Below are 14,444 nucleotides of genomic sequence, written 5' to 3'. Positions count from 1 at the left end.
GTAAAAAATTCCTAATTTGTAAGTATCTAAAAAGTTGTGCATTAGGTATATCATATCTATCCACTAACTGCGAAAAGGACATTAAACAATCCTCTAAAAACAAATCTAAAAAAAGTTTGTATCCGCTTAGTTTTCCGTTAAAAAAAGCCTTACCCAGAATTGATGGTATTAAAAAAAGTTAAAATGGATATTACTGGAGAGAACAAAGTTACTGAAGTCAAAAAATCTGCGAAACTGAAACCTTATTTTTAATGTATGTTTAACAATCGGACTCAGACATTGTCTACCTATCATATAAAACAAAAAGGGAAGAGGAGCTCCTTACCGGGTTCTCCTCCAATTCTAACAATGAAGAACAGTCCTGTTTATCTGTCCCGTAAATCCAAAAAGGTGATATAACGAATATTAATTGCCAAATAATAAAGTCTAAAATTTGGTAACGCCAGTCCTCCATCTTTTTGAAATTTTTGCAATAAAGCTTTTTGCACTCTAGAACTTTTAGTATTCAAAATGTATGACAGGGTCATAGAATCTATTCTGTCAAAGAACTTTTTCGGAGCAAAGGATGGAACCGCTTGAAACGTAAATAAAAATTTCGGTAAATTACCATTTTTATAGCATTTATTAGACCAATTAATGACATCGTCAAAGGCGACCATTTACAAAACGTTTGTTGTGTATATTCAATTAAAGTAAGGAAATGAAACTTATATGACTTCAAAATTTTCAGTAATTTTAATACAAAGATAGGTAAAATATTTTTTAGCAATATTTGTGTATTTGATCATAATAATCAGAGTAATTATTAATGGGGAATAATTCGCATTTATGAAAATTTAATTTATATCCGGAGAAAATACTAAATTCAGTAAATATGGATAGCATAGAAAGAATAGATTTCCTAGGGTCTGAAATGTAAACTAATAAATCATCATCTACACATAACGAAGCCTTATGTAGTTTATACCCTCTCTTAATACCCTGAACGCAATTATAATCCCAAAGAGCTATAGCAAGAGGTTCTAATGCCAAATTAAATAAAAAAAGGGCTGAGAGGACAACCCTGACCTGTTCCTCGATATAATCTAAAATAAGGAGATTTTTGATTATTAGTTACAACCGCAGGTCATCGGGGCTTGATAAATCAGTTTGATCCAGGAAATAAAATTAAACCTCTTCAATACCTGGAACAAATAAGGCCACTCCACCCTGTCAAAAGCTTTCTCTGCATTCAGAGACACAATGCATCCAGATTCTTTAACTGAGGGAGAATAAGTAATATTTAACAATCTTCGAATATTAAAAAGTGAATACCTATTTTTAGTAAATCCACTTTCATCATTTGAGATAACAGTTGGCAAAATATTCTCGTCTATTGGCTAAAATCTTAGAGAGTTTGATTTTGACAGTGTATATCAATTTCTTTGTCTGTACTTTTATTGTATTATGTATTTGACATATCCTCTCTGATTTGTATCTATTCATATAATTTGTTTTAAATCAATAAAAACGATTGAAAATGAAGAACAGACTAATGGATCGTTCACACCTGGCAGTTTGTTGATTCAGCTGTGTTCAGAGTGGCTCCACATTCCCGACTGTACAACAGGGCTGCACTTCGAAACTTTATCATTATCTGTAAGAATTTGGGGACACCGTGAAAGATGCTTTGTAAAAGTTAGCACTTTATCTCACAACCACTTTTACTGAATAACCAGCAGCACTGGTCAATGTAGGAATGTTCTCGTTAAACAAACCACTTTGGTGCTGGAGGAAGACAAGAAAATTATAGAGGTAGTTTTATCTACGAACAATTCATTTGAACAGTAAAGTTAAACTCATGTGCCGTGTGTGTGATGGGTCAGTTTAGTGCAAGCTTCACTCTGTATCTAAGCGTTTCAGCCACTTCCCCAGCTGAGATGAGACAGTGCAGAAGGTTCTTTGTATTTAATACGTGGTATGAAGACACGATATGGGAGCTGTAATCCCCATGTAACTCATCCTCCTTGTACTCTGGGGTGCTTCTTAGAATCTCTTTGCGGAAGAATTTCCTTGATCTACATGATAAATACTAATTCAATTGAAGAGTAGAGCAAGGTGTGAGGCCGTTCATTCCTAATTTTCTCTGCTTTAGCAGAACAAATCCAATAAACCGATTTGTCTCTCTCTGCTCTTCCATATCTCTCTACGAAAGGCTGATCTGCTCCTGTTTCCTCTCTACACCCACTACTGCACAACAGGATCATCTATGTAATGCGTTCCAGATCAGCAACGTTTCATTAAATTCTCCACTATTGCACATTATTGATTTGAAAGTTTTCCTCCCCATGTCACTTGCACCACTCCCCACGCCCCACCCAATAATGCAAGCTGGAACATTTGAAGGAATAGTTCAGCTATTCTTTCATACTCAGAAACTGCGTCTGCATTCTTCAACTCAGTGAGTGCCTGAGTGTTGTCACTTTCAAGTTCGAGAACTTTACAAAAACACCGGCCAACAGCCATTGAATTCCCTATGAAAGATGAAATTTCGCCTCTCGCAGTTGACCCTTCACTAAAGAAGCACCCAACCTCACAGCTTACTGTGCATCTTCAAGGGCCTCCCGGACTTTACCCATCATCATAAGAGTAGCTGATAGATTGCTATAGTAACTGGCATTTTTAGGGCAGGTGTCTATTGCTTTTGTGTAATGATTGCATGCTTCATTGTAGTCTTTCTTCCCATAAAATTCATTTCCCATTTTTAAAAAATGATTCGGCTCTTGGAGTAGTTTCACTTAACAGAATCGGTAAGATTGATCCAAAACCGGTATGTAGAAAATAATCGGCACATACCTGTACGGTTCCTTCAATTTCCTAGCTTCTAAAACCTTAATCAATTATTAAATCGTGGGTTATCGTCGATACTCTTGCCGTTTCCCAGGATCTTGGATTTCTATCTGTAACTCCTAACTTGGCCCTTTCTGGCCCGTGAATAAAAGAGACATTTTCTCAATTTTACTGTGCGCGGACACCCATTCCCGTTATTCCGCACAATCAAATTTAAATCCATTTGGGCTTTTACTTCCCCAGAAATGGACATTTACCATAGCAGTATGAGTCAGCCGTCAGGGATTTGATTCTGGGTGTCAGTAATGCGGAATTCGTGGAGCCAGACTGCGGTGCAGACGCCCATTTGTCGGGAGCAGTTTCTGTTCAGCTCCCCATCTCTGTGGTACATATCACAATGCTTTTCTGCAGGTCACAATCTGACTTCGTCACATCCCCTACCAACCCTTCCCACCGAAATTTAATGGAACACAGAGAAGGCCAGCTGATTTTTTAATACCTCCCTCTGGGCCTTCGTGTCCCACACAGCACATCTCAATATCAGCTATACCAGTCCTGAAGTGGAGAGGCTATAACCTAACGGGACCTTTCTCTGTGCCTCAACTGACAGCTGCTTTTATGTGGTTGCTTTCCCTTCCAGACAATCTCTAGTGGAACTTGTACCCACTCCCATTCAGCACATCACTGCTCAGTCAAACCGCACCAGATCACCAATGTTTCTCATAACATTAATGGTCTGCATACCCCCACGGTTTACCGTGACGTGTAGACGAAGGACCGATAGTTGACAAGATCGATCGGTGACCCCATTCTGACTCATTGCGATTGGCTCCGTGCTGCCGTCTGAAGATCTACCGTGAGCCCCTGAGTCCATCCGTTCAGCATTTGTTCTCAGGAATCACCGCTGACAATCCGCCTTCCATTTTGTGGCAAACTGGACGTGTCCAGAAAGTCGGGGATAAAACTCTGTCGATCACTGCTGAAATTCTCCACCGCGCCTGTAATGTAAGCTCTTTTGCTGGGTTTTTGTTGCGGTCCACTGTCGGATCTCTCTCACTACGCTCTCGCACAGTAATAAGCGTGCGTGTCGTCCAGTCTCAGGTTGTTCATTTGCAGATAAACGGTGTTGCTACCATTGAAAACCTCGAATCGTCCATTGACTCCGGTTTATAGTACTTCCTGCTGCCTCCCCACATAACCACTAGACACTGCAGCGCATTTCCGGATACTGGCTTCAACTAATGTATGACATATCTTCTAAGACTGAAGTCAATGGCTGCACAGGTCTGTGTGTGGGACTGCCTAGGCTTTGCCACCGCTGACAGGGGCTGCAGGATATCAGAATACACGTCTGTCAATTAATAAAGAGCTGTGTGTGATAAAATTTTCTAAAACAAAGATTCACAAAATTTGCGAAAAGCATTCGGCCTCGGATAGGTGATAAATTGCGGGACATGACATCTGCAAGGCAAAGCAGGAGGAGACAGTGAAAAGAAATGCCCCTTATCGGGCTGAACACTGAATCCGACTTGGACATTTTTGAGATCGGCTGCTTCAGCTGAGATCGTATTTATGGCGTGCCACCGAGAGCGCAGTTCAAATACAGGCGTGGGCTGTGAGTGAGAGAAGGAGCCGCGGCTTGAACAGGCTCTCGCCCACGGAAACCAGAGGCGCAGCTTCCTGTACCCGCTCCCTGCAGAGATTTCAATTTTCCGAAAGCTGTTCGTCTCTGTACCGGATAAGATGTATCATTTTTATATAATGCCAACAAGCGGTATCGGAGCCAACTTGCTTCGATGAGTGCCATGAACTGTGATTATTTTTCGAGATAATAAAATTACAGCAGAGCCGTGCAGCTTGTACTAATGTTAACTTACAATTCCAACAACCGGATTTCGTTCATGATGTCGGATACAGTCTTTGTGTACAGCTTTCAGGTGTTACGTATTCAGGCAACAATAAATATATGAGTTCGGCAAGCGTATAAACTCAAACGATCCCATCTTGGACGAGCCCCCATAGTTAGGTTACGTATTCAGGCAACAATAAATATATGAGTTCGGCAAGGGTTTTTTTTTATAACAAACAACACGTTTATTAAACACATAAAACAAACCCCCCAAAAGTAAACAAACACTAACGTAACCGGAAATCAACTGCTGTGCGGCAGCTCAAACAGTTCTTAAAGCGGTATTGCAAAAACAGTTCTTTAAAGTGTTATTGCCAAAAGTTCGAGATGCTCACAGTCCATTTAAAAGGAGAGACTTTATAAGTCGATTTAAATTCTCTTTCAGTTCGCTTTGCTTCGATCCCCAGCGTCGAACTTTCCCCACGAAGAATTTTACGAAACGGAACGGCTTAAAGGCACTGACCTGTCCTTCCACACTATCCTCAAACCTTTCTGGTATTCCCAGGGATTAACACGAGAATAGTCAACGAAATCCTTCCGAATAAGGCTCAAATAAATGTCGAACCCGTTTCACCGTAGAAATCGATTCTCCTCGATCTTTAACTCCCGAACTCCGATCTTCACTCTCCACTGATTCTCAAACTAGCAGAATTTTGAAGAACCTGTAATGTCCTTTTAAACTTGAGGCATTAGATAAAACTTCGTCTTTCAACTAAACTGCATCATCACATTAAATCACGCAGTGGCATGAAGTCAACATGGCAAATCCAGCCAGGAACTGCCCCTCCTCACAGGGTGGGGTCTTCCTTTTATAACCTGAAAAAAAACCTGTCACATGATCTCTACTGGCGGGAAAATGACGCCACTCCACCATCACAAGACCATTACCTCAAGTCCAATATAGCTTCAACCCAGTCACGTGACAAGGGTAGCACTGTCATGTATCACGAGTACATAACACAGTTCTCTTTGTGCCTCTTTGGATTCCGTTGTTTATACGGTTTCCACCAATATACCAAAGTCTATTTTTCAAGGGCGATTATTTTCCGTTAATAATAGGCCCGAATCAATACGTTCGATAGCGCGGCAAAGTCAAGAGGGGTCAACGTGCGTGGAATCAACGGTTATGGTTTTGTGATGAAATTGGGAAAAATGCAGAAGGTCATGATACTGCGGTGAGCATGGGGTATATACAGTATGTGGATATCCAGTTGTCGCCATGCCAGGACCAATGTTGGTAAGCATGTAGGGTCACGAAATGATGACACATGCAGCTGACATTTGAATATACTCATGCTTACAGAGGGTGATTTGGAAGTTAGAATTTGTGCCATCGAACACGAGGGTGTAGTCATCAGGCAAGCCAGAGATATTAACTGCATGGGTGAGTGATTCCGGAGTTGCCAGGAATGGACAATAGATTTCATCTGTTGCCTGAAATGGAGGGCTTCGGATGTTGCAATCGTATCAGCTTCCACAATATTTGCTGTAGTTCCTGATACTTTCAGTCTTCGCATTTTATATTTTCTCGTGTATTATTTTTGATATTCTTTCTTTCATTTCCGACACTGATTATCGTCCCTATTAATTTCTTTGATATTATGTATTGCAGCAGTTCGGCTTTAGTGCAAAAGGTCATGCCTTCCTTGTTTGTTTAAATTCCCCTCGTATACCATACAAGCCAATCCAGGTAGCACTGAAACATAGACATAGAAACATGGAAAACCTGCAGCACAACACGTTCCCTTAGGGCGACAATACTGTGCCGAATATGCACGCACATTGGAAATTACCCATGGTTACCCATAGCACTCTAATTTTCTAAGCTCTACTTACCTATCCACGAGTTTCTTTAAAAAAACTTTATCGTATCTGCCTCCACCACCGTTGCCGGCAGCCCATTCCACACACTAACCACACTCTGAGTAAAAAAAAATACACATGACATCTCGTCTGTTCCTTCTTCCAAGCACCTTAAAACCGTGCCCTCTCGTGCTAGCCATTTCAGCCCTGGGAAAAAGCCTCTGACTATCCACACGATAAAAGCCTCTCATCAGCTTACACACTTTAATCAGCTCACTTCTAATTCTATGCCGCTCCAAGCAGAAGAGTCCGAGTTCACTCAAACTATTCCTGTAATGGATGCTCCCCAATTCACGCAGCATACTTGTAAATTTCCATTGCACTCTCTCTAGAGTTTCCGCATTCTTCCTTTAGTTGGGCGACCAGAACAGAGCGCAGTCCTGCAGTTGGAATCTGACTTGTGTCCTATACAGTTGTAACATTATCTCTCGGCTCTTAAACTCAATCCCATGGTTAATGAAGGCCAATGTATCGTATGCATTCTTAACTACAGAGTCCGACCGCGCAGCAGAATCGAGGGACCTATCGACGCAGACCCCAAGATCCCTCTGATTCTCCATAATCTAAGAGTTTTAATACTATATTCTGCCATAATATTTGACCTACCAAAATGAACCACCTCGCACACGTGTGGGCTGAACTCCATTGGACACTTCTCAGCCCAATTTTGCATCCTATCGATGTTCCGCTGTAACATTTGACATCCCGTCAGGATATCCATAGCTCCCCGAATATTTGTGTCAGCAGCAAATTTATTAACCCATCTCTCCTCTTCCGCATTCAGGTCATTTGCAAAAATTATGGTGTAGGGGTCCCAGAACAGATCACGGAGTCATATCACTTGTTACCGACCTCCATACAGAATATGATCGGTCTGCAACCACTCTTCGCGAACTGTCGGCAAGCCAATTCTGGATCCACTAACTATGTTCCCCTTGGATCCCATGCCACCTTACTTTCTCAATAGGCCTTGCATGGGGACCCTTATGAAATGACTTGCTGAAATCAATATACACCACATCTGCTAATCTACCTTCATCAATGTGTTTAGTCACAACCTCAAAAAAGCCAATCAGGCTCGTAAGGTACATCTTGCCTTTGAAAAACAAAACAACATGATGAATGTTCCTAATCTAATTAAGCCTCTCCAAATGTTCATATATTCCGCCTATCAGGATCTTCTCCATCAACTTACCAACCACTGAAGTAAGATTCACTGGTTTATAATTTCCTGGGCTATACTTACTCCCTTTGATGAATAAGGTAACAACATTTGCAACGCTCCAGTCCTCCGAAACCTCTTCAATACTCACTGTTGATGCAAAGAATATTGACAGAGGCTCAGCAATTCTTCTCTCGCTTCCCACAGTAGCCTGGGTATATCTCATCCAATCCCGGAGAATTATCCAACATTGCTTTCCGAAAGCTCCAGCACATCCTCTTTCTTTATGTCTATATGCTTAAGCTTTTCAATCTACTGTAAGTCATCCCTAAAAACGCAACAAAAGCTTTTCCGTAGAGAACTCTGAACCTAAGTTTACACTTGAACAAGTGATAAGGAGGACTCATGTACAGAGGGATGGCCTGACGGATCACGGAGTTAAATGTGTTGAAAGAATAAGTAAATTTAGGAAGGACAAAAAAATCCTAGGCGCCTATAGCCCGTTGGGAATTCGGGGAGCTGGGTAAGCACAATAGGCAGCGATTCAAACAGAGAGAGGAGAAATTGGCTAAAAATTCTATATCTGAATGCACGATGTGTCAGAAATAAGGCGGATGAGCTTGAAGCCCAGGTGCGATTGGGTAACTATGATGTTGTTGGGATAACGGAGACATGGCTGCAGGGAGATCAGACCTGGGAAATGAATGCACAAGGGTATACGTGCTATCGTAGGGACAGAATTGTGGCAGAGGGGGTGGGGTGGCCCTGTTGGTGAGGAATGAGATTCAGTCCTTTGCAAGGGGGGACATAGCGTCAGGAGAAGTAGTCTGTGAGGATAGAACTGAGGAACAGTAAGGGCAAAAGGACCCAAATGGGTGTTGTCTACAGGCCCCCAAACAGTAGCATGGATATTGGATGCAAGTTGAATAGGGAGTTAACATTGGCATGTGGCAAAGGTAATGTCGCAGGAGGTATGAGGGATTTCAACATGCAGGTGAACTGGGAGAATCAGGTTGGTGCTGGACCCCAAGATAGGGAGTTTTTAGAGTGCCTACGGGATGCATTCTTGGAACAGCTTGTACGAGAGCCGAACGGGGACAAGACTATTCTGGATTTAGTGCTATGTAATGAACAGAATTTGATAAGCGATCTTGCAGTAAAAGAGCCATTAGGAGGTAGTGATCATAATATGATAAGCTTTTATCTGCAATTTGAGAAAGACAAGGGCAGCTCGGAGGTGTCAGTGTTGCAGATGACAGGGGAAACTATGGAGCCATGAGGGAGGAGCAGGCCAAAGTTGATTGGACGGATAACCTAGCAGAAAAGGCAGTGGAACAGCAATGGCAGGTATTCTTGGGAATAATGCACAAGGTGCAAAATCAGTTCATCCCCCAGAGAAGGAAGGATTCAAAGGGGGGAAAGGGGCCACAGTGGTTGACAAAGGAAGTCAGAGATTGCATAGCATTCAAAAAAAGGAAATATGACAGAGCTAAGGTGAGTGGGAGGACAGATGATTGGGAAGTTTTTAAGGAACAACAGAACTTAACTAAAAAGACAATACGGGGAGAAAAAATGAGGTACGAACTCAAGCTAGCAAGGAATATAAATGAAGATAGCAAAAGCTTTTTTAGGTATGTGAAGAGACAGAAGATAGTTAAGAACAATGTTGGGCCTTTGAAGAATGAATTGGGTGAAATGTTATGGGAAACTGAGAAATGGCAGAAGAAGTTAATGAGTACTTATGATCTGTTTTCATTAAGGAAGACACAAGCAATCTCCCAGATGTATGGATGGGCCAAGGACATAGGGTAACAGAGGAAATTAAACAGATTGACATTCGGAAGGAAAAGGTAATGAGAAAACTGATGGGACTGAAGGCTGACAAATCCCCAGGTCCAGATGGTCTGCACCCTAGGGTACTAAAGGAGGTGGCCCTGGAAATTGCGGATGCACTGGTAATCATTTTCTAATGTTCTTTCGATGCAGGATCAGTTCCTGAGGATTGGAGAATGGCTAATGTTATCCCACTTTTTAAGAAAGGAGGGAGGGAGAAAACCGAGAACTATCGACCTGTCAGCCTGACATCGGTGGTGGGAAAGATGCGAGAGTCCATTATTAAGGATTAAATAGTGGCATATCTGGATAACAGTGATAGGATTGGGCCGAGCCAGCATGGATTTACCCAAGGGTAAGTCATGCTTGACTAATCTGTTGGAGTTATTGGAGGAAGTTAGACGGGGGAGATCCAGTGGATGTAGTGTACCTCGATTTTCAGAAGGCATTTGATAAGGTCCCACATAGAAGATTGGTGGGTAAAATGAAAGCTCAGGGCATCGGGGGGAAGGCATTGACATGGATAGAAAATTGGTTGGCAGGTTGGAAGCAAAGGGTAGCGGTGAATGGGTGTTTCTCGGAATGGCAGGTGGTGGATAGTGGGGTGCCACAGGGCTCGGTATTAGGACCACAGCTGTTTACCACTTACGTTAACGATTTGGATTAAGGCATAGAAAATAACTTCAGCAAATTTGCTGATGATACTAAGCTGGGTGGCAGTGTGACATGTGATGAGGATGTTAGGAGAATTCAGGGTGACTTGGATAGGCTGGGTGAGTGGGCAGATACTTGGCAGATGGCGTTTAATGTGAATAAGTGTGAAGTTATCCACTTTGGGAGTAAGAACAGGAAGGCAGATTATTATCTGAACCGTGTAGGGTTGGGTAAAGGAGAATTACAAAGTGACCTCGGAGTCCTTGTTCATCAGTCACTGAAGGTGAATGAGCAAGTGCAGCAGGCAGTGAAGAAGGCTAATGGAATGTTGCCCTTTATTACAAAGGGAATTGAGTACAAGAGCAAGGAAATCCTCTTGCATTTGTACAGAGCCCTGGTGAGACCACACCTGGAGTATTGTGTACAGTTTTGGTCTCCAGGGTTAAGGAAGGACATCCTGGCTGTAGAGGAAGTGCAGCATAGACTCACGAGGTTAATTCCTGAGATGTCTGGACTGTCTTACGCAGAGAGGTTAGAGAGACTGGGCTTGTACAGGCTGGAATTGAGAGGGGATCTGATAGAAACATATAAGATTATTAAGGGATTGGACAAGATAGAGGCAGGAAATATGTTCCAGATGCTGGGAAAGCCCAGTACCAGAGGGCAAGGTTTGCGAATAAGGGGTAGGTCATTTAGGACAGAGTTAAGGAAAAACTTCTTCTCCCAGAGAGTTCTGGGGGTCTGGAATGCACTGCCTCGGAAGGTAGTGGCGGCCAGTTCTCTGGATGCTTTCAAGAAGGAGCTAGATAGGTATCTTATGAATAGGGGAATCAAGGGAAATGGGAACAAGGCAGGAAACGGGTATTGATGGTAATTGATCAGCCATGATCTCAAAATGGCGGTGCAGGATCGAGGGGCCGAATGGTCTCCTTGTGCACCTATTGTCTATTTCTAAGTATTCGTTACGTATAACATAGAAGTGACACACTTTCTACCAGATCAAAAAACATCACCTCCTTCCTAAAATGACGAGAACTGCTCATAACACCCAAAATCAGCGCCAAGAGCGATCCACCGGTCTTCTAGGTACGGTGGCGGGGTTCAGCTCAACGCCAACAGCCCTGACATGTGTAAAAAAAATTGAAATTGACCCCCAGATCAAGTGACATACTGGAGACGTATTGGCTGAGTTGGGAATGGCCCTGAGATATTTTGGTTTTGCAGTAGTCAATGAAAAACAAGTTGGCTTTATCAAAATAAATACGGTAAAATAAAACTGGATGTAGTCTAGTTGTCACATATCAGACTGACAGGATTTGGTGAAAGGGCGTTGATATAAACCAGTAACTCTATTTCTCGAACCGCAAATGCTCCCTGAGCTTCTCAGAGCTGGCAGTGCAGGATGCAGAATAACGCCAGCAGGCAGATTTGTTGCCGAAGGAATCATACATCCTGGAAACGGCAGTTTTGTCACGAACAGTTCCTCGCATTTCACAAAAACACCGATGAAACTGACGGTCGAGAGCTGGGCTAAAGGGGGGGAACTGGAGGTGCGTGTGTCAGATTTGAAGAAATTTGCAACGAAATAACATTTGTATAAAATAATGGGGGTGAAACACCGGATCGGATGAGATTCTGTCTGATTGATGTCTGTACTGTATTAATTTGATGGAGCCTCGGGTGGCTTGACGAAGAGATGGGCAATTTTAGATATTCATCATTTGTGCTCTGGGCTGTGCCGATGAAGTTAGAATGAATTGCCCACCTGAGTACCCTTTCCGAGGGCGTTTGGAGGCAATTACGTTGATGTATCATGAGTCATAAAGAGACTCTGAAGTTAAGGATGTGAGATCTCTTTCCTGAAGGACGTCATTATTTCTGACAGGAAATTATCGCTGAATGCCAGATTTAAAAAAGAATACAAATTGGAAATCTGACCGCAGATCGAAATGCGTTGCAGATTATTATTGCCGAAGTTTAAATTTGTTACTTCTGTTGTGGTTGGATCCGTGGTTTTTCTTCCCTCCCTCAGCGCTCTTGATCTGATTTCATGCTTTGCCATATTCTCCACCACTCTGAATCCAACATTCTGTCTGCCCATTGGATCACTCCCTAATGCGCTACTTATCTGATTTCATATGCTGCCATGTCCTCCATCGCTTTGAATCCAACATTCTGACTACCCATTAAATCACTCTATCCATAATTCCCTGGACAATATTTCTCCTTTGAAGCAATCACATGAGTACGTTATCTGATTGTTATCAGGTCAACGTTCATGGATTTTGTTGTGTAAAGAATGGCTCCATATTCCCTTCACTGTAACAGAGTCGTATTTTACATCTACGTCTTTGCCCGCTGAAGTGCTCGGGGCACAATGAAAGGTACTCTGTATATGCCAGGACTTTATCTCACAACTCTTTTACCGAATCACCAGAAAAACTAGTTTATGAGGAAAGCACTTAAAAAAAACAGTCACGATCGAAGAAGGCAAGATACTAGAGCTGTTGCTCCATCTGTCAACTGAGAGTAAACAGTTCTTTTGAACATTAAAGTTCAAATTATGTTCCGAGACTATGTGCTGGGACAGTTTAGGGGAAGGATACACTCTAATGCACCTTCCTTGGGAAGGATCGGACCGTGTAGAAGGAGCTTTCTATCTAATTCGTAGCTGCCAGGACGAGACATGGTAGTTGTAATCTGTTCTGTGTACTCTGGAATGCTTGATGGAATCACTTTGAGGAAGAGTTCACCAGATTTACAAGCTAAATACTGATTCTATTGAAAGACAGAGCAGAGCTTGAGGCCATTCATCCGATAAAGTCTGTGCTTCCCTTTAGCTGAGCAAACTGAGTAAACCCATTGGCTCTTTGCTCTTCCCTGTACCCTGAGGAATGTCAAATCTCCTCCGGTACCACCTCTAGTCTCACTATTGGATATCAGGTTCATTCAGGCAATGTATTCCAGATCAATAACGTTAATCAAAAACCGTTCCCTTAATTAGTGCCCTCACCACACCATCTGTACTACTTCCAAACCCCATCCGCTAATGCAAGGACACCTGGAAATTATGAAGGCATTGTGCCTTCAATTCTCTGCTGTAGTATTTCTACACCACTCATCCACTGCCTCGCCAACTCTAAAGATATTCCTCCCCGTACGCTATCACCTCACCCATCAGGACGAGCGGATGTAGCACAGAACGATCGGGAGACAGCTCATTACTGACCTTTCCATCTGCGCCTTACTGTTCGGCGCTGTCGCCAGGTTTTTGTCCCGGTTGGCTCCCGATTTCTCTCACTGTGTCTCCCGCACAGTAATAGGTGGCCGCATCGTCCAGTCTCAGGTTGTTCATTTGCAGATAAACGTTGCTGCTGTCCTTGGCAACATCGAATCGGCCTTCGACTCCAGGCGCGTATTTCTTGTCACCGTTAGCCCATACAGCGGCCAGCCATTCCAGCCCTTTCCCGGAGACCTGTTTCACCCAGTGCATGTTATAGTTGCTGAGGCTGATCCCACTGACTGCACAGGTCAATTTGTGGGATTGTCGAAGCTTTACCACAGCTGACTCCGGTTGTTTCAGCAGAATATTGGACTGCACGCCTGTCAAAAAAGAAGAGCAGAATTAATGAAAATGTTTCACAAGCATAGATTCACAAAGCCTCGGAGAAACCGCCATCTTTGGGTAGATTATAAATTGCGTGACAGACACCTGGAAGGCAAAGCAGGAGAAGACAGAAATAAGGAATGGTCCCTATCGCGCTGAGCACTGATTCCGACTTGAATATTTTTGACATCAGCAGCTTTAGTTGAGACCGGATTTTTCGCGAGAAGTCGAGAGCGCTGTTCAAATACAGGAGGAGACTGCCAGTGAGAGGAGCAGCCTCAGCTTGTAAGGACTCCCACACAATGAAACCAGAGACAGAATTTCCTGTCCCCGCCCCCATCAGAGATTTCAATTTTCCAAAACACATTCGTCTCTGTACAGGAGACAGGCCACCGGCAGTGACTAGATCCGGATTGAAGATCTGTCATACTCATCACTTTCGGTGACAAACAGTTTGTGCAAACTGAAACGCAGAGGACCCCGGCGAAAACGAATGAGAGACACAAGTCAGTGGACAGGTTTCCTCCTGAAAGGCAGGGGCTGGGAGACATCAGCCAGTGGACAGGAAGGTTTAGACATCAGTCACA

At 43.0% G+C, this 14,444-nt stretch overlaps 1 gene segment (V, D, J or C); it reads right to left on the bottom strand.

Moving 5' to 3' along the window:
• Positions 1-13,494: 13,494 nt before the first annotated feature.
• On the bottom strand, positions 13,495-14,096 carry LOC132381710 (immunoglobulin heavy variable 3-33-like). The segment is given in 2 exon segments: positions 13,495-13,853; positions 13,963-14,096. Coding segments are annotated over 2 exon segments (444 nt in total).
• Between the last annotated feature and the right edge of the window lie 348 nt (positions 14,097-14,444).

Source organism: Hypanus sabinus, chromosome 26 (assembly GCF_030144855.1).
Source record: "Hypanus sabinus isolate sHypSab1 chromosome 26, sHypSab1.hap1, whole genome shotgun sequence".
In the NCBI taxonomy this organism is placed as follows: domain Eukaryota; kingdom Metazoa; phylum Chordata; class Chondrichthyes; order Myliobatiformes; family Dasyatidae; genus Hypanus; species Hypanus sabinus.
This window is presented reverse-complemented; position numbering and strand designations above follow the sequence as displayed.